Here is a 20,329-nt window from a genome sequence, read left to right as displayed (position 1 = left end):
AGTAGAGGACACTCTATTCAGCAGTGTGTGGCTGTCGCTACACATCACAGCTGTTTGACTGTATACTCAGTGGTGCTGATGGTTACGGTAGTAATTACTCATTAGTCTAAACAATATTCAAGGATTGAAGGACCATTTATTGTTGTTCTTCAACACAGGGTTGCTAAAGGAAATCATGGAAAAGCAGAAGAGAACCTAAACAGTAGCATTCCTGAATCCGATTGTTCCATGAGTTCTCTGGGCAGATCATTCGGCTGGCCTCTTTAAGTTTAAAATCCAACACCAGGGAAACACTGGCCCTCCACTTAAACGTTTGTGATGTACACACAGTGTTCCTTCTCCTGTCTCTCTGGAGCCTTGCTTCTGTCCTGCGCTCCAACCATCCACAGCAGCAGCTGGGTCGGGAGGCAGGCTGGAGCCAGGTCTCAGCAGTGGAGCAATATATATTCAGATTATAGCCTGCCTCATCTCTCCTCCTCTTCAGACAATTTATAGGCCTCTGATTTGTGTTTTGCCAGAACAGCATGACTTGCTTGTCATTTGCTTTCCGCTGCATGGCCTATGCTCGTGATCCATTTTGAAAATGTACTTTGCATTAGGGCGCATTAGTTTGTTTGATTTCTATAGATTGTTGCATTGTCTATGATGTAGTAGAGAACGATGCTTTGGTACATTTGATTATCGTATTATCTGACGATAGTGGCATTTCTTTCGTGTCGCACATTGTTATGTTACTTTTGATAAATCAATACCTTTTGAAGGATGATGTTTAATCCTTAGTCGAATGCACCCTCAGTTGATCCCTATGTGTAAAATAAGTGGAGAGCCCTTAAAGGGAAGCACTCAATGCACCTGTGTCTTGTCTGCTTGATCTCACAGTTAAAGAAGAGTAGTGCATGGCTGTTGGCGTCGACCATACTCTTCTTCAGTCAGCACTGAATCCTCCTGACCCAGGCTGATGGGTTTATTTTGTCTTTCAGCTGATGTGAAGCTGTCCAAGAGGAGGCAGCCGTTTGTGCCCTACGCTCTGCGAAACCACACGGGATGTACCATGTGGTTCGCCACTCTGACTACCACTCCTACAAGGTATGAGCAGCCATAACCATCTCCATGTGCTAATAACTGGACATAGAGAATGCTCAGCAGATCAGAACAAGTATCCCAGGATCAAACTCAAGGTGCACTCACTTGGACCTGGGTGCTTCTGTCTAGAACAGGTGCGTCAAACAAACGGCCCGTGGGCAAAAACCGGCCCGCCAAAGGGTCCAAACCGGCCTGCGGAATGAATTTGAGGAAAGAATTGTAGAGAAGACCTTAACTGCAATTGTCACAAATTGTATGTATTTGTATGTATAAATGTTGTACATTTACGAGGCAGGGGGATAACCTTCTTCTTTAATAGATCCTACTTTAGTTTGTATGGTGTAGCGTTTCAGTTCCGGTGGTTAAGGATTACACGTGGAAATTAATGTTAAATAATTCAATTTGAGATAGATAGTTTATTAAATGTGAACATTTCCAGAATGTAATTTTTTGCCTCAAAACAAAGGGAACAATTTGGAGTTGTGGTTATTTATGGGTTATTATGCTATGATTGTACTGGTCTGGCCCACTTGAGATCAGATTTGACTGTATGTGGAACCTGCACTAAAATGAGTTTGACACCCCTGATCTAAAATATTCTTATACCATAAATCACAATTATAAGAAAAGGAAACCTTGTTGATACTAAATGTGCATAGCAAATTTGGTAACATAGGAACATTAACGTAATGTCACATTTGTGACAATATGAAGCCAAATATGACATTATATTGTAAGGGCAATTATTAATGTTTACATTGTGTAAGTGACAGGGTTCTCCACAGCACACAGTTTCAACTTCAGGGTGGATCTCAGAACAATGTCTCCTTGTAAAGCTCTCCACATGTTCTACAGGGTGGCGCTGTCTCACAGCAGCAGTGCAGACTCCATCTCAGACGTTCACGGCCCGGGAACTGATGACACCCACAATGTGAGCCAGTGGAGGGAGGTGCTGCCTGGGGAGGAGGTCCCCTTTGAGTTCGAAGCCCGCGAGAAACTCCGCCACAGGTACACCTCTGATTCACAGTACATTTTATTAACTAAACATGAACTTTTTTATCAAACTGTTGATTGGTTTGGACATTCAACTCAGAACAACTGTCTTGACAGGCTGTCTGAAATGTTGCTATGAATTGATGGTATGCATCAAGAATGTGCATACTGTCACTCTTTGGTATAACGTTTTTTTATGCTTTCAGACTTCTCTTTGACTTTCACGTTATCAAAGTCAATATGACTGCTTAAATTAATCCCAGGTTATGAAAATAAATGATCTATGTAATTATGTGTGTGTAGGATGTTATCCTCTGTACATGTGTGTAGATGTTACCTGTTAGAGTAATGACACTTAAACACTGCATGGACCCTGAATGATGGGTTGATGTTAGGTGTAATTGTTGTTCCGTGCTATGCTGTGCTTTGGCTTGCTACCCTTTTCATATAAAACTGTATCTAGTATTAATGAGTGAGTGAAAATGTGATTATGCCCTCTGCAGACAAACTCATGAGCTGAAGCTTCACCAGCTGGTGGTGCGGGTGTGTGGGTGGGAGCAGGTGAAGCCGGTGTCCGTGGACAAAGTGGGCGTGTTCTTCCGTTATGCAGCTCCGGACAGAAACAGCTCCTCCAACACTGTGAGCACCAGTCAGAAACAGTTTTTCACCTTTAGCGTTAATGACAAATTGCCGTGGAGTTTGATGTGTTTCTCCTCTACTGTTCCACAGGTTGGCAGTCCTATTAGCAGAACCAACATCATCCATCCGCATGTTTATGTGAGTCAAACTACTTTTTTTTTATACAAGCACAGTACAATACTATACGATATACTTTATTGTCCCCGTAAGGAAATGTGTTCTGGACTCCGTCCTGTAGTTCCACATACATGTACATATACAAACATAGTAAACATTCAAATACATACACATATCATCACTCATACACCGTTTGCACATACACAATACACAGACACACATACTGACGCAGGCGACCTATTGCACAACCTTCATGGCCAACAAGAGTATTACATCACATGTGAGTGTTGAGCAGCTTAATAGACAGAGGCAGGAATGACTGCTTATAGAGGTTCAGCCTACTCTTGGGAACCCTGCATCTTCTACCAGAAGGAAGGAGCTGGAATTCTGGGTGGAGAATGTGGGGGGGGATCAGACACGATTTGTTGTGCCTGTCCAATAATGGACTGCTCATGATACCATATCTTATGGTGCTCTCCAACACTGCATGATAAACCAATAACATGAACTTCTGCTCGACTCCGTAAGCCATGAGTGTACGCAACATACAACCGCTGTTGAAGTCTAGAGCACAGACCCTCTACATCAGGGGTGCCCAATACGTTTTTTTAAGATGTTGTTCTCATCCATCCTTACTATGGCATTTGCCACTTGATTGACGTACAGGTAAGCCAGTCTGAGTTGTATTGTGCCATACGGGTTCATGCAGTTATGAGGGGGCCTCACCTCCTCATCTGAAGCGCAAATGCCACAGTTTATCCGCCGTTTAGTCCACTAGCACCCCACGCTCGCGAAACAGATTGGTTAGGGGCGGCCCTGTAGGTAGATCTTTTGGGCTTGGTCATTTTAAAAGTAGCTCCCAAGCTGAAAAAGTGTGGGCACCCCAGCTCTACATGGACCCTCCAGCTGAGTGTACTATCTATATGAACACCAAGGTACTTATAGGAGCGGACCTGAGCTATGGGTTCATTGTGGATAACCACCGGCCTAAGGTCACCCACTGCCTTTGGGTCCCACTCCATCTCCTCAGTCTTCTTCACATTCAGCACAAGATGGTTAGAATCACACCATTGCACAAATCTCTCTATTCAGAGTGGTAAGCCTTTGTGCATTAAGCCAAGGATGGCTGTATCATCGGAGAATTTGATTATATGGTTCTTGGGGTGGATTCTAGTGCAGTCGTTGAGGGGCCCCCGTACTGACTGTCCGGGGCTCTGAGAGAGCATTGTTGACCCTGTCGTGCTGAGTACGTTTGGTTCAAAAAGAAAAATACCATTTACACTAATCTGTAAGCAGCTGTGATGCTCACTTTACACCATCAAACCAAAAAACTCCTATAATCTGAATAAAGAAACAAACAGCTTAGGAAAGGTTAAACAGCGAATAAAAAAGGTAAGTTTGTTGATCAATGTAATGTAATGCTTTTTAATTTATTAGAACTCAAGGATTATATGTGCTTATCAATGCTTTAAATCTACCCAAACACTGTTTATAAGACTGTTACTAACACTTATACAGTCAAAAATAACTAACAATAACAATGTTATTAAGCAGCTTAAGGAGCTTATTACCTAATACCTGAGCACTTATTACCATCACATTGATATTAGTACAATTAATGAAAACAGAATGTCCCCAGTAATAATAATAACTCATGCAGACGCCTGGTTGAGTGTAAGATGGCTTCATTAGTTGGATCCCCACTGAAGCTCCGTATGAATTTAACCCTGACAGTGACTTTATCTGTGTGACCCCCCATCCCCCAGTTCTCTGCCCTGCCTCCAGTCAGAGTGGTGTTCTCCATCACCATGGAGGGTAGTGCCAGGAAGGTGATCACTGTCCGCTCGTCCCTCATGGTGAAGAACCGGCTGGATGTTCCTATGGAGGTCCGCCTGGACAGCCCCTCTGCCCCTGACAGTAAAACTCTCTCTTTTACCATTCACAACTAGGGCACTTTATTGCACTTTATCACACAGAGTTCTTTATTTTTTACTTTTTCTTGTTAATCTTGCGAATTCATGTTTTTACCATGTGGGTCACATTAATGCAACCAGCTGTGTCCCTGTGTTTCCAGAGCCAGTGGTGCTGCCTCCTATCCTCCCCAGCCAGGCATTGGCGGTGCCCCTCCACCTCACGTCCTGGCGTCTGCAGGCCCGGCCCAAAGGCCTGGGCGTGTTCTTCTGTAAGGTTCCCATCCACTGGACCAGCGTGGAGCGGCCCGGGGAGATCAGCAGCAGTAAGAGGGACTGTCAGTCAGCAGACTTTGACGACAGCCTCAAGCGTGACTTCAGGTGTGTACAGTCAGTCCCAGATGTTGTTCTCTGGTTTTGTCTTCCTTTTACATGGCACTGTTTGCCTAATTTCTCTGCATCTCGCAGATTTTGTGTGGTCATCAAAAAGGAGAACTATCCGGAGCAGCAGCCGGCCAAGAGGGTTGCTGGCAGTGCAAAGGAGATCTATCGACAGCCAGGCCACACCATCTACCTGCTGCCCACCATGGTGCTGGCCAACCTGTTGCCCTGTGACCTCAACTACTTCATCAAGGGAACATCCATCAGAGGCTCCCTGAAGCCGGGGAAAGAGGCAGTGCTTCACCCTGCCGACACCTCTCAGAACATGGAGCTAGGTCAGCGCCCGCCCTGTAGTCAGTCACTGGCTGTTTTTGCCTCCTTTAGAATCATAATACCTTTATTTGATTTGTCCCACAGAGGGGAAATTGACATTGTTACAGCAAAAGTGAAGAGCCAAAAATAGCAAAAATATTCATTAAGAGGCATGCATAAAATATTAAAGATAGAAATGGAAAAAAACACAAATGACTATTTACTAAAATACACATCTAGATTTATTTCAGTATTTGAATCGTCTAAGAGTTAGCGGCCAGTATTTTTTTTATTATAAAGCGGTGTGTATATATATATATTGCAAATAATTATACCTTTTCACTCTTTCACTCTGTTGAACACTGCTGTTCATGTCTCTCCTTCAGGAGTCCTGCTGGAGAGCTTCCCTGTGTGCAAAGAGCTGCTCATTCCCCCTGGCACTCAGAACTATGTGGTGCGCATGAGGCTGTATGACACCAACAAACATCTGCTCTGCCTCACCATCCGCATCATCCTGCGAGCACAGGGGGCTCTGAAGATCCTGATCTCTGCCCCCTACTGGCTTATCAACAAGACTGGTAATGTTTCATTACCAATATAAACTACAGTTTAACATTTTACAAAACAAACCAGCCATTGCTTAAAGAACAAGCGTCTCTGTTATCATTCCCTAAAACTGTTTTCCTTCCTTAGGCCTGCCGTTAATTTTCCGTCAGGACAACGGCAAAGCTGATGCTGCAGGCCAGTTTGAGGAGCACGAGCTGGCCCGGAGCCTCAGCCCACTGCTGTTCTGCTACACTGACAAGGAGCAGCCTGCGATGTAAGTGTGTGTCAGAGACAGGGCTGAGCACAGGGTCTGAACTGCCTGCTGCCTGAGGTAGTGACAGACATCCTTCGGCATGTGCACTGAGAGAATCCCTAACTTAGTGATAGTTGGATGAGCTGCTCTAAATTCTCCTTACATCCCTACATTCTGTTTGTACGGTTCAGTGGCCAGAGGCAGTACTGTATGTTTCAGGTTGTCAGGCCCACTTCCTATAAAGGCAATTTCTCAAGGAGCAACATCCAATTTGACTCAAGATGAATGAGTCATGAATTTCACTGTGACCTCACAAAACATGTGTTTTAACCATAACTCAAGAATTCATATTCAAATGATTTACAATTTACACAGATATATTGATAGGATAAAATATGTGATGACAATGGAAGTAAACTGGAGTGACCTGCGGAGACATACATTATAACCACCAGGCAGTAATTCCAGTCTCCCCGTCTATCTTGATCACAGGTGCACAATGCGGATCGGTAAAGGGATCCACCCAGACGGAGTTCCAGGCTGGTGCCAGGGCTTCTCCCTGGACGGAGGCAGTGGAGTCAGGGCAGTAAAGGTCATCCAGCACGGGAACAGGCCTGGCCTCATCTATAACATAGGCAAGTTTGTATATTGCCAAATGTCTCAGTTGTCACATGAGCAATACAAATGTCTGTCGGGCATTCAATGTTCCCTGTCTGATCCACACAGGCATCAATGTGCGGAAAGGAAAAGGACGCTACAGGGACACACACATAGTGACTTTTGCCCCGCGCTACCTCCTGGACAACCGCTCTACACACAAACTGGCCTTCGCTCAGAGAGAGTTTGCAAGAGGAAAGGTGAGGAATAAATCCAGAAAGAAGGTAAAGGTAGCTTAGTGGTAAATGCTCACACCTCACACAGTGAGTGAGAGAGAGTGAGATACACTTCTTGTTGTAAAAATACAAGATGGCCACTGCCAAAATGCAGAAAGTTAAAGAAATCCACAAAGCGATAGGTGAAGTCATGGTGGCTTCATCCAACTGTTATACACAGCCCATGCCTTCCTCCAGTTTCTCCTACAAGGGGGACAGTAGGTCCAGTATGACAGGAGTCATTGAAGAATACTTTTGTTTTAGGGTACGGCTAACCCAGAGGGTTACATCTCCACCCTGCCGGGCTCCAGCGTTGTCTTCCACTGGCCACGCAATGACTACGACCAGCTGCTGTGTGTGCGCCTCATGGACACCCCCAACTGCACCTGGTCAGGAGGCTTCGAGGTCAACAAACCAAAGTCCTTTCACGTCAACATGAGGTGAGCTACATATACACTCTCCAGAACACACAGATTTAATAAAAATATATATATATTCCACCATCTCAGGTTGTGTGGAAATTGAAATGAAGAATTTGAAGTGGATGTTGTTTTGAACAGGGACACACTGGGAAGCTGTTTCTTCCTGCGGACAGAGATCACCCTGAAGGGGGCCACGTACCAGATCTCCTTCTCTGACACGGACCAGCTGCCTCCACCTTTCCGCATCGACAACATCTCTGAAGTAAGCCATTGTGCAGACAGCTTAAGTAGCATGAACTCTACGAGCTCTACTCCTGACCATTTTAAGACCAATATTTTTACGTTTCATTATTAAGTAACAAACAAGGGGCCTCCAGGTTTAGCAGCGTCACATGCTTGAGTGTTTTTTTGTCTCCCGCATGCCTCTGGTCCCAAACAAATTGAAACATAATAAACATGGTGTTTATGCAACTTTACACATGCAAAAGTCAGTAGGACATACAATGAATTGATTGTTAGAGGCGTGCGATTCCAGGAAAGAAACATCTTGGAAGTGGTTATTGGGTCTATCCCCTTTTTAATAAGTAAATTGAACAGATTTCGTTGTTTCATCCCTTCAGGTTCCAATCCAGTGCTGGCAGCATGGTGTGGCGGACGTCCGCCTGCACACTGAGGTGAAGGCGGACTGCGTGCTGGACTACGCCTGTGACGAGCCCACCCTGCCCCCCTACCTCACTCTGACCGTGAAGGGGGCGGGATCCTCAGAGGTCACTGCAGACATGAACTTCTTCAGAGAGTACAACAAGCTTTACTACGAGAACTTCATCTACATCGCTGCCACGCACACCTTCTCACCGTATGACCTGACTGACTAATGACATCACCATATATCTTTATGTTTCTCTATATTAAAACGTTAAAGGCATCATCGTGTTGTTGCAGGAAAGTGGAGAAGAGGCCTGTTGGGAAGAAGCGTCTGGTGAGCTGTGCTGAACTGGTCCTCGACGTGGACACTAAGACTCAAAGGGTCATCCTGAAAAAGAAGGTACTGTTTTCATGTCAGGTGACCCACACTGCACAGGCTAGGGTCAGGGTCAGGGTCAGGGTGAGGGTGAGGGTGAGGGGAAAAACAGCATGCAAGTTTAGAGGGAGAACTAATACAGAGAATCCAAGTGCCGATGAGCAAGGCAGTGACAAAGGAATCATTCACTCACAGACTAATGTAGTTGTGATCCCGGGTTGATTAGGGTTACACTTTTTTTGTCTGCCATGGATCAGTCCCAATAAGCACACAGTGTGTGTATGCTGTGATGTCATTGTGCATGTGCAGCTCTGGGTAAGCATTAGTGAGAGGAATCCGGTAATCAAGTTCTCCCCCAGTTGCAGCCCATGAAGAAAGTAACACAAAGTAACGATTTTAACAACAAGCACTGTTGTAACTGTTGTAACTGTGATGGCTGTACAGGAGCCAGGGAAGCGCTCTCAGCTGTGGAGGATGACGGGGACCGGCATGCTGTGCCATGAGGGCTCGTCCCCCCCGCAGAGCAAGCCTGCACAGCCCCGCCCCCTGGACTCCTCTTTGGTGCTGGACATCGCAGGGCTGGCAGCTGTTAGTGACAACGGGTGTGTACTGTGTGGGATCAGCACAGCAGATGTGTCTCTCATTGACCATTTACCATAAACTGTGAGGAAATGTATCAGTGAACACTCCCATCCTGTCTTTTCTCTCCCAGTTTCGAGCCGCTGATGCTGAGGAGGCCAGACTCTCGCCGCAGCACCACCCAGACCTGGTTCTTCAGCTCAGGCATGCTGACCTGCGGCCTTCCCCGGCTGGTGGTGCAGGTGGGAACACCAAGCTGTGTTTATATGTCTTTGGTTTGGAATTTTGATGCATGAAAATAGTAGAAGAAGAAGATTAAACTTTATTAAACCCCCTATGGTGAAATTCAGTTTTCCACTCTGTTTTTTACACGGAGTACAAATACACACATGCAGTTTTTTTTTAATACACACACATTACAAATACACACAGGTATATAGGTGCACACATGCACATGCATCTGGAGAGGAGCACAGAGTGAAGAGGCAGCCAGTCGGTCCGGCGCCAGGTAGCAGTTGGGGGTTTGCAGTTGCTTAGGAGGTGAACTGGCACCTCTCCAGCTATCAGTCCACGCTCGGTTTTTTTTGTCCGATCGGGACGTGAACAAGCGAGCCTTCGGTTCCAAGGCCAAGTCCCTCCAGACTGAGCCACTCTTTGATTCACGGGTAAAACACCAGGGGCACACTTTCCCACAAAGCAATGTAGGGGCTGCGCAGTCCCCCAAAATGATTGGGCTCACTGCTACATTTATTACGATGTGAACATATGAAAATTCCTGAAGTATGTTACTTCTCTAACTCAATGTAAAGCACCTTCACTGTACTGCAATGATAGCTTTAATAAGTACTTAGTTCCCAGTAAAGGCATACATCACTGAAGAGTCCCTGAAACTCAGAATAACTCATTCTGAGTCTATGAATTGCTCTCCTCTTTGCTTTGAGGTTCAGAGTTCTGAGACTGATGTCTGTGATTTTAGTTGATGTTTAATTTGTTCTTCAGGTGAAGGGTGGGCTGTCAGGTTTGTATGATGGAGCAGAGGTGGTGCTGGGACCAGACTCAGGGCTGCAGGCTCCTGGCCCCGAGCAGCAGTTCATCAACCAGAAGATGAGGCCGGGTTCTGGTGTGCTGTCAGTCCAGGTGCTGCCAGACGGACCAACACGTGTCCTACAGGTCAGGATGTTTTATTTTGGCTAATCCCTAGGTCAATCACAAGTTATAAATAAATTCAACTAGCTGACCTTTTTCCTCCACTCTTGTGTTGAGTATTAAAGTTCCCATGTCATGCTTTTCCGGTTATTACCCGTCCCCTTGTGTGTTATGAAGGTTTTTATGCATGTAAAGTCAGAAACCCTCAAAGTACACCCTGTAGCGAGTAAAACTCTAACACAGAAAAGACCTGTCTATGCTGACAAAATTAGATGTCTGATGTCAATATATGGGAGGTTATTTATTATGTAAGTGTTTATCATGTATTTATTATGTAAGTCAGTCAGTCAGTCAACATATGTAGTATAGACATCCAGTGTGTGTGTGTGCGTGTACCAGTCTGTCTGTGGGCGTGTCTGCTCTGATTAGATGATGTCACTCAGGACTCAGTGTGGCCCCAATCTGCCCAGCAACACTACAGTTTCCAACTGCTGCATTGAGGATTATATCTGACAATTTTGCCTCCTGTTGAAAAACTATGGCTCCTATAAAAAAAAATGACCTGACCTTGAGCAGGTAATGGTGGCAGCAGTTTGCCTAAGTTGACTTCTTTCTGGTCTGAAGAAAGATCCGGACAAATTTAACATGGGAAGCATGGTGGGTCAGTTTGATAAAATGAAGGCATCGAGGCAAGCCACAATAATTTTGCTCCTTAAATCTTAAAATTATTTGAATAGAGTGTATATTTTGGATTTGAGAGCAGTTTTAAAATATTTTTTCAGAAGATTTTAAAGACCATCACTAAGTGATGATGTCACGCGGTCTAGCCGTCCCATTATCAAATCTAAAACAGCCTGAAAATGTACCAAAACTTAAACTGATAAGTTAAAAACTTTAAAAGATATCAAAAGTCTGAATACAAGTTTAATAGCTGAATGTATTGTGAGCATTTTAAAGTTAGAAAGTCTCTAGCTGAAAGTATGTGGAAGGAGTAGCATTTTGCACACGGTTATTTTTATCTTTATTTTTCATACAACTATAGCTACAGAGTAGTTATGTCGATGAAATTCTTAAGTCACAGGCTTCTCCAACAGTGCAACACAATATTACAGAAAAACAGAAAAATATAGTGCAAGTAAATATTAAAAGTAACTGTAAAAAGAAAGGAATAGTTTAAAAAAAAGTGAAATAGTGAAATAAGAGTCTATATGCAAGCTATTTGAATGATATATTAGGTAAATAGATAAATGATTACTAAGTAGCAGAATGTTATGGATGTTGTTACAGCAGTTCAGGTGTTTAACAATCTTCTGGCCTGTGGGATGAAACTGTCTCTTAATCTGGTGGTTTTAGTCCGGATGCTGCGGTAACGCCTGCCAGACGGCAGCAGACTGAACAGTTTGTGGTTGGGGTGATGGGGGTCTTTTATAATCCTGAAGGCTTTCTTCCTGAGCCGCTGGGAGTAAAGGTCCTCCATGGAAGGCAGCTCCGTCCTGGTGATGTTCTGTGCAGTTTTCACCACCCTCTGTAAAGCCTTACGATTGAGGGCAGTGCAGCTGCCGTACCAGGCCGTGATGCAGCCAGTCAGGATGCTCTCTATGGTGCACCTGTAGAAGGTCAGGATGCTCTCTATGGTCCACCTGTAGAAGGTCAGGATGCTCTCTATGGTGCACCTGTAGAAGGTCAGGATGCTCTCTATGGTCCACCTGTAGAAGGTCAGGATCCTCTCTATGGTGCACCTGTAGAAGGTCAGGATGCTCTCTATGGTGCACCTATAGAAGGTCAGGATCCTCTCTATGGTGCACCTGTAGAAGGTCAGGATCCTCTCTATGGTGCACCTGTAGAAGGTCAGGATCCTCTCTATGGTGCACCTGTAGAAGGTCAGGATGCTCTCTATGGTGCACCTGTAGAAGGTCAGGATGCTCTCTATGGTGCACCTGTAGAAGGTCAGGACGCTCTCTATGGTGCACCTGTAGAAGGTCAGGACGCTCTCTATGGTGCACCTGTAGAAGGTCAGGACCCTCTCTATGGTGCACCTGTAGAAGGTCAGGACGCTCTCTATGGTGCACCTGTAGAAGGTCAGGACGCTCTCTATGGTGCACCTGTAGAAGGTCAGGACCCTCTCTATGGTGCACCTGTAGAAGGTCAGGATGCTCTCTATGGTGCACCTGTAGAAGGTCAGGATGCTCTCTATGGTGCACCTGTAGAAGGTCAGGATGCTCTCTATGGTGCACCTGTAGAAGGTCAGGATCCTCTCTATAGTGCACCTGTAGAAGGTCAGGATGCTCTCTATGGTGCACCTGTAGAAGGTCAGGATCCTCTCTATGGTGCACCTGTAGAAGGTCAGGATCCTCTCTATGGTGCACCTGTAGAAGGTCAGGATCCTCTCTATGGTGCACCTGTAGAAGGTCAGGATCCTCTCTATAGTGCACCTGTAGAAGGTCAGGATGCTCTCTATGGTGCACCTGTAGAAGGTCAGGATGCTCTCTATGGTGCACCTGTAGAAGGTCAGGATGGTCAGGATGCTCTCTATGGTGCACCTGTAGAAGGTCAGGATGCTCTATAGTGCACCTGTAGAAGGTCAGGATGCTCTCTATAGTGCACCTGTAGAAGGTCAGGATGCTCTCTATGGTGCACCTGTAGAAGTTGCAGAGTATCCTAGAGTCCATGTTGAACCTCCTCAGCCTGCGGAGGAAGAAGAGCTGCTGTTGAGCTGTTTTGGTGATGGTGGTAGTGTGAAGAGTCCATGTCAGGTCCTCAGGGATGTGGACACCGAGGAACCTGAAGCTGCTGACTCTCTCCACCGTAGTCCCATTGATGGCGATGGGGGCGTGTCCCTCTCCCTGCTGCTTCCTGTAATCCACAATCAGCTCCTTGGTTTTGCTGACGTTGAGATGGAGGTTGTTATCCTGGCACCAAGATATCAGGGTTCTGACCTCCTCTCTGTACGCCGTCTCATCGCCGTCTGTGATCTGGCCGATGGCGGTCGTGTCGTCAGCAAACTTCACGTTGGTGTTGGAGCTGAGTGTGGCCACGCAGTCGTGAGTGAACAGGGAGTAGAGGAGAGGGCTGAGCACGCAGCCTTGAGGGGCTCCGGTGTTGAGGATCAGGGTGGAGGATGTGATGTTTCCCACCCGCACTGCCTGGGGTCTGCCCGTCAGGAAGTTCAGGATCCAGTCACAGAGGGCGCTGTTGAGCCCAAGGTCTCTGAGCTTGATGGCCAGCTTGGAGGGCACAATGGTATTGAAAGCTGAACTGTAGTCAATGAACAGCATTCTCACATATGTGTTCCTCTGGTCCAGGTGTGAGAGGGCAGTGTGGATGGTGAGGGCTATGTCGTCGTCTGTGGACCTGTTTGCTCTGTAGGCAAACTGCAGGGGGTCCAGAGAGTCAGGGAGGGAGGAGGTGATGAAGGTTTTGACTAACCGCTCAAAGCACTTCATTATGATGGAGGTGAGTGCTACTGGGCGGTAGTTGTTGAGACTAGTGATTATTGTCTTTTTCGGGACAGGAACGATAGTGGAGTGTTTGAAACATGTGGGGACTACAGACTGCAGCAGGGACCTGTTGAAGATGTCTGTGAACACCTCTGCCAGCTGAACTGCACACACCCTGAGAACACGGCCAGGGATGCCATCAGGTCCAGGAGCCTTGTGTGGGTTAACCCTTTTAAAGGATTTACACACATCTGCCCTGTTTAAAACAAAAGGGCAGGGCTCTAGCTCCTGGTCCCTCTGTACCTCCACAGCCTGGCTGCTCTCAAAGCGTGCAAAAAAACTGTTCAGCTCATCTGGGAGAGATGCGCACGCAGACACTCCCGCAGCACCCCCCGCTGCTCCTTTGTAGTCTGTCATTGTTCTTAATCCCACCCACATGTTCCGGGTGTTACAGTCTTTGAAGTCTGATTCCACCTTCTCTTTGTACTGTCTATTTGCATTGCTAATTGCTCTCCGGAGATCATACCTAGATTTCCTGTACTCTCCAGCTCTGTGCGCGATAGTGCGCGCTTTCAGCTTGCTGCGCACCTCGCCGTTTAGCCAGGGCTTTTGATTTGGGAATGTTCGTACAGAAACCTTCGGTACCACGTCATCGATGCATTTCCCAATGTAGCTGATGACAGTGTCCGTGTGTGTGTTGATGTTATTGTCCTCAAACACACTCCAATCCGTAGATGCAAAGCAATCCTGCAGTGCTGCATCTGACTCCTCGCTCCATCGTTGTACTGTCCTTGTTATCGGTCTGTCCCTTTTAAGTTTCTGCTTGTAAGCAGGCAGCAGCAGCAGTGAGATATGGTCTGATTTGCCGAAGGGAGGGCGAGGGAGAGCCTTATATCCATGTCGAAAAGGGGAATAAACATGGTCCAGTATGTTTCCCCCGCGCGTCGGGAAGTTGATGTGTTGGTAATATTTTGGCAAGACCTTCTTCATGTTGGCGGTGTTGAAATCTCCGGCCACAACGAACGCCGCCTCTGGCCGTGAAGTCTCGGTCTTATCAATAATCCCAAACAGCTGATCGAGTGCCGTGTTGTTGTCGGCGAGCGACTGCGGCGGGATATACACTGCTGTTATCACAACAGATGTGAATTCCCTCGGCAGGTGAAAGGTCCGGCATGTGATCATGAGGTGCTCTAGATGAGCGGAACAGTCCCAAGAAATAATCCTCACATCTGAGCACCAGTTGTTGTTAGTCATTACACACACACCGCCTCCCTTACTTTTCCCCGAGTTAGCAGTCCGGTCCTGACGAAAAATAGTGAATCCGTCAGGGACAATGGCGGAGTCCGGGATAGCGGGGTTGAGCCAAGTCTCAGTGAGAATTAACACGTTACAGTTCTTAATGTCCCGTTGAAAAGCAATCCGGCTTCTGAGTTCATCTAGCTTATTTTCAATGGATTGAACATTAGCCAGTAGAATACTCGGAAGAGGGGGTCGGTTCTCTCGTTTCCTCAGTCTGACTACAAGGAACACAAATTCATTCAATTCATATAATACATTAATAAAACAAATCAAATCAAATAAAGATGTGAGGTGTAGCAGGTCAGTCCGATTCCCTCATACTGTGGCAGGCAGAGACAAACTGTCCTGCCACAATGCAGCTCTCTTTATTTTTCCCAGAGTAATATTTTTAAGTTTTTCATTTTGTTTTTAAAATATTTGAGGATGCTTACTATTGAATTTTGGAAGAATTGTTTCTGTACAGGTTCACATTTTTGACATTGTGTGAGGAAGGGATTTAGTGTTCCAATAAGTGAGGTTGTTTTTTGTGTGTTTTGTTATAATTTGGTTGTGGTCTCAGACTGGTCCTGAGGCAGAACACAGTTTGAGCCGGTTTGCGAAGAGTGTCAGCACCAGCTGAGAGAGGGGACTCTTTCCCTTGTTCATCTCTTGATGCTGCAGGGCTTTGTGGTGGTAGGAGTGGGGGTCACTTTCTTTTAGATGTAGCCAATATTTAATTGATCGTTTCTGGATTTGTATTAATAATGGAAATGTGCCTAATTCCGCTCTGCAGGCGTTGTTAGTTGTTCTCCTGTGAACCTGGATCATTTTTCAATTTTCAATTGGATCATTTTCCCATTTTTCAAATGTTAGGTTTGTTTGTGGGCCCCACACTTCGCTTCCATAGAGTAGGATGGGTTGTATTACTGATTGAAGTAATTTAAGCCAAATTAAAATGTGAATTTGAATGTAAATGTGTCTTTTTATTGCATAACAAGCCCTGCATGCTTTCTCTCTCAGTTCATTGACAGCTTGATTAAAACTTCCAGTGGAACTTATTTTCAGGCCTAAATAATTATATTCTGAGCAATTTTCTATTGTATGTGTCCCAATTGTAAAGTCAATATTGTTTGCCTGACATCTGGAACTTTTTTGAAATATCATCGTCTTTTCTATGTTAATTGCCAGGGCCCAGGTCTGACAGTAACATTTGAGTATGTTTAAACTCTGTTGAAGTCCTTCTTTTGTCGGGCTTAACAGGATTAAATCATCTGCATACAGCAGGAATCTGATCCCTGTTTTGTGAAGAGTGAGCCCACTGTTCTAAGATAGTGCCCAGTTCGTTAATATAGATGTTGAACAGGGCCGGTGATAAACAGCATCCTTGTTCTTGAGAAATGAAGGTGGTTCTCTTGTGTCAGATCTTGATGCTTCACATGTTCTTTGTGTACATAGATTTTATTAAGTCAAATGTTTTCCCTCTATACCGCTTTGAAGTAGTTTGTTGACATGCCAAATTGAGTCAAATGCTTTTTAGAAATCAATGAAACAGGCAAATATTTTACTTTTATTTTGATTAACATATTTGTCCACTAAGGTGTGTAGGGTGTAAATGTGGTCTGATGTGCAGTGATTTGGTAAGAATCCAATGTGGCTTTTGCTCAGGACATTGTGTTTCGTAAGGAAGTCTATAAACCGGGAATTTACAATACTACAAAAGACCTTCCCCAGGTTACTGTTCACACAAATGCCTCTGTAATTATTAGGGTCAGATTTATCGGCGATTTTGCAAAATGGGTGTTTTGAGACCACGATTCCAGCTGTCAGGAAAGTAACCTACAATCAGGATCAAATTGAATAGTTTGAGTATAGCCAATCTGATCTTTTTACTTGTGTGTTTTAGCATCTCGTTCAATATGCCGTCAAGCCCACTTGCTTTTTTTGGTTTTAGGTTAATCAACTTTTTTTCCAGTTGCTGTTCAGTAATTAGAAAGTCCAAAGGGTTCTGGGAGTCCTTGATGACCAATTCTAAATTGTTTAACTTTTCAGTTATTTGTGTTTTTTCTGAGTCAGAATTGATAGGAATGTTACCATACAGATTTTTGAAGTAATAGATCCAAATGTGTCCATTCTGTATAACTGGGACATTGTGTTTACTTTTGTTTAGATTTTTCCAATTTTTGTTTGCTTGTGTTTAAAGACTCCTCGATTATTGTTTGTATGTGTACTGAGCCCTCTTGATCTTGAGTGTACGTTGGTATTGTTTGAAAATGCCGCAGTAAAGGAGGCGTCCGTCTGCGTAGCTAGGATTCATATGTTTTTGGTTAGATAATTAGAGAGTTATTTTCTTTTTTGTTGGCTTTCTTCATCAAACAAATTGATTTCTTTTTGTTTTGGGGGCTTGTTGCTGCATTTCTTCAGTTGGGATGTATGAGCCGTTCTCGTGAAGATTTGGTTAATTTTTCTAACTGCCAGGTCTATGCCTTCTTTATTGTGGTCATGTCCAGAAAGTTGTCTGAGGCCCCGGCTCCACGAGGACAAATACGGCAAAACGCATCGGAGTAACGCAAATGCAACCGCAAAAAACCTTCCGTCCCCACGCAATATACACCGGATTGTGTCAAGCTCCACGAGACGGCTCCGTTTACATCCAAACGCTGGAAAAGCTGCAGTACATATGCCGAACCTGTACGTGGCGCTGTAACTTCCTCCACAAAAGCAGCAACTTCCTCCACAAAGCAGCGAAGAAGAATGGTTGTCATGGCTGCACTTCTGTGTATTCTCCGCGGTGGGGGCCGACAGAACCGGGCAGAGTTTTTCGCCGGTCAGCGTGTGTTAAAGTTTAAAATCTTCCGGACAAAATTATAAAAGTGCCGGTCAAAGGTCTTCATTGTTATTTATTGAGCTTTAAAACAAATGAATAACGACGATATAATGATATATAATCATCAAATACACTGAGCCTGTCTCTTTTTCCTCTCTTCTGACAGCGTCAGTGTCTGTCTCATGCAGCAGCTGATCCTGTAATGATGACTCGACAGTAAAAATGAACATATTTATAACTAGTTTAGGTAGTTTGAGAGGTAATTAAAATAGCTAAGGGTGATGATCTGACTTGAAGTGTGTGTTTTGCTCCCGCTGCATCACAGCGGGAGGAGCTGCGTGTCTCCGTCCTGTCAGATTAGACTTCACTCGCGTTTATGTCCATATCGAGATAAAGATAAATAATCTGAATTCAAGGAGGAGCTCCTGTAGATGTTGCACAAAGAACTGTAGCATGGTCAGTAGCGACTGGAGCACGATAGCAACCCCGCAGGGGAGAGGCAGGGAGAGGCGGGGCTATGAAAACGAATGACCGTATAGGCGACTCCACGGCCCCGTTGGACCCCCCAGAGCGCTCAGTTCCCAGATCTATCCACCTTTGGACCCGTTGTCGTTTGCGGGGTCTGTTTCTACGTTTCCCTTACGGCGTCGTGGAGCTTAGAGGGCTATACGCATGAGAAATATGCGGATTCAACCAGTTTCCGTCCTCGTGGAGCCGGGGCCTAAGAGTCTTTGAATTTATTCGTTTCCGATGGCTTTCTGGAACTCTTGTGCACTGTCTGGAGCCCATTTGTCTTTTCTTTTAATGTTAAACAGATTATTGGGCTCAGATTGTGGACTGTTAGATATTTCCGGCACAGACCCTTTCATACCGGCAATGCGCGATAGAAACAACAGGAACTGCGACAGCATAAATATGCGAACACAAACCTACAGTTAAACGTTACTGCTGGAGAAGAGAGATCACAGGGGGGTTGGGAGATCACAGGAGGGGGAGAGCTGTGGCTGATTGGCCATTAGGTGTGTAAACAAAGAGAGCCACACACAGCCCCCGCTGATCAGCTGATCACCTACTGAGAGCTGCAGAGTTTCATTCAGACTATTTAAAAAAACAACTAGATTTAATTACATCCTTCAGTCTGAAATTATGGTTTCAAATAATTAAAAAGCACGGGATAGGAAAATATATGCATAATAGTTTTAAACCGGCTGGATACGATAAGGGATTCAAACTATGGGTAACCAAGGGGATTACAGCATGGTGCACTTTAGGGAAGGATGGGGAGCTGGAGAGTTTCCAGAATTTGAAGGATAAACATGATCTGGATAAACATGACTTCTACAGGTACTTACAAATAAGAGACGACTACAAAAAGCCCCCTCTGCTGAAGTGAATGGTGTGATTCAAATCATAACTAATTCATACAAAGAAACCAAAATCAGAATCATAACTGCTCTGTACAAAGTATTGTCCACAAATAAACATTCAACTAAATACATAAAAGAGAAATGGGAAACAGAATTGAACACAACCATTTCAGATGATGATTGGCAAAACATGTGGAAGATACATCAATCATCCACCAATTCACGGTATATGGAGGGAATACAGATCTTTTATCACACCTAAGATTCAGAGTAAATACTTAAATACAAATCCTCTGTGCTGGAGAGAATGTGGAGAATCAGAGGCCAACCATTGACACATATTTTGGAAATGCCAAAACATACTTAAGTTCTGGGAATCGGTACACAAGGTTTTGCAAAAGATACTGAGATATGAGGTTCCTATGGACTACATGGTACTCTATCTGGGCAATTTTACAGAGGGAAATGTTCACTACATAGATATATATCTTGTAAAAATACTGTTGATAGCTGGCAAGAAAGCCCTAACTAGGAAATGGTGCAAGGTGGAGCCTCCTACTGTGGAACAGTGGATGGAGATTGTGGAGGAAATTCATTTAATGGAAAAAATGACATATTGACTGAGACTGCAAGAAACACAATATGAAGAGAAATGGTCAATGTTTAAGATTCAAATCAGCGACAAGGAATACTGACTGATTGAGTAAGAGGAACTGTTCTGACAAATGGTCAAATAAGAATGTGACTCCCGACTGCATTTTTATTTTATTTTATTTTATATTATCTCTGTATTTGTATCTATTGCTGTATTGTTTATTTAGTCTGGGTTGTTATGTACGTGCACAGCTGTTGTTGTAATGTTTTTATATAATAAAAACTAAAGTGAGAAAAAAAAAAAATCCAAACGATCCCAACCCTAAGTATTACAGTTAGACTTTTAATAACTCCAATGTGAAGGTGATTTGTCACTTTATTATTCATTTTGTTTTGTAAATATGAAGTTGCAGTTTTCTGAATTGGAATGTTTAAAATAAATTCAAGTGGAGTTTGGAAGCTAAAGGGGGGGGCCCTGCAGAAAACTTTTGGGAACCACTGCACTATACTAGCCGGTCACTGAGATTCACTAATGAAGTTCACTAAAACATCCCT

General features: G+C 44.5%; 1 protein-coding gene across 1 annotated transcript in view; it reads left to right on the top strand.

Moving 5' to 3' along the window:
• vps13d (vacuolar protein sorting 13 homolog D) overlaps window positions 1-20,329 on the top strand; it is a 96,253-nt gene that overhangs the window by 57,453 nt on the left and 18,471 nt on the right. The window contains 18 exon segments of the mRNA XM_034129221.1: window positions 981-1,086; window positions 1,939-2,091; window positions 2,580-2,715; window positions 2,806-2,853; window positions 4,599-4,749; window positions 4,907-5,123; window positions 5,211-5,458; window positions 5,822-6,013; window positions 6,129-6,255; window positions 6,727-6,869; window positions 6,961-7,091; window positions 7,371-7,546; window positions 7,667-7,790; window positions 8,149-8,384; window positions 8,471-8,573; window positions 8,994-9,151; window positions 9,262-9,370; window positions 10,128-10,298. Coding sequence (XP_033985112.1) covers window positions 981-1,086; window positions 1,939-2,091; window positions 2,580-2,715; window positions 2,806-2,853; window positions 4,599-4,749; window positions 4,907-5,123; window positions 5,211-5,458; window positions 5,822-6,013; window positions 6,129-6,255; window positions 6,727-6,869; window positions 6,961-7,091; window positions 7,371-7,546; window positions 7,667-7,790; window positions 8,149-8,384; window positions 8,471-8,573; window positions 8,994-9,151; window positions 9,262-9,370; window positions 10,128-10,298 — 2,729 coding nt within the window.

This window comes from Trematomus bernacchii, unplaced genomic scaffold, assembly GCF_902827165.1.
Source record: "Trematomus bernacchii unplaced genomic scaffold, fTreBer1.1, whole genome shotgun sequence".
Lineage (NCBI taxonomy): Eukaryota > Metazoa > Chordata > Actinopteri > Perciformes > Nototheniidae > Trematomus > Trematomus bernacchii.
This window is presented reverse-complemented; position numbering and strand designations above follow the sequence as displayed.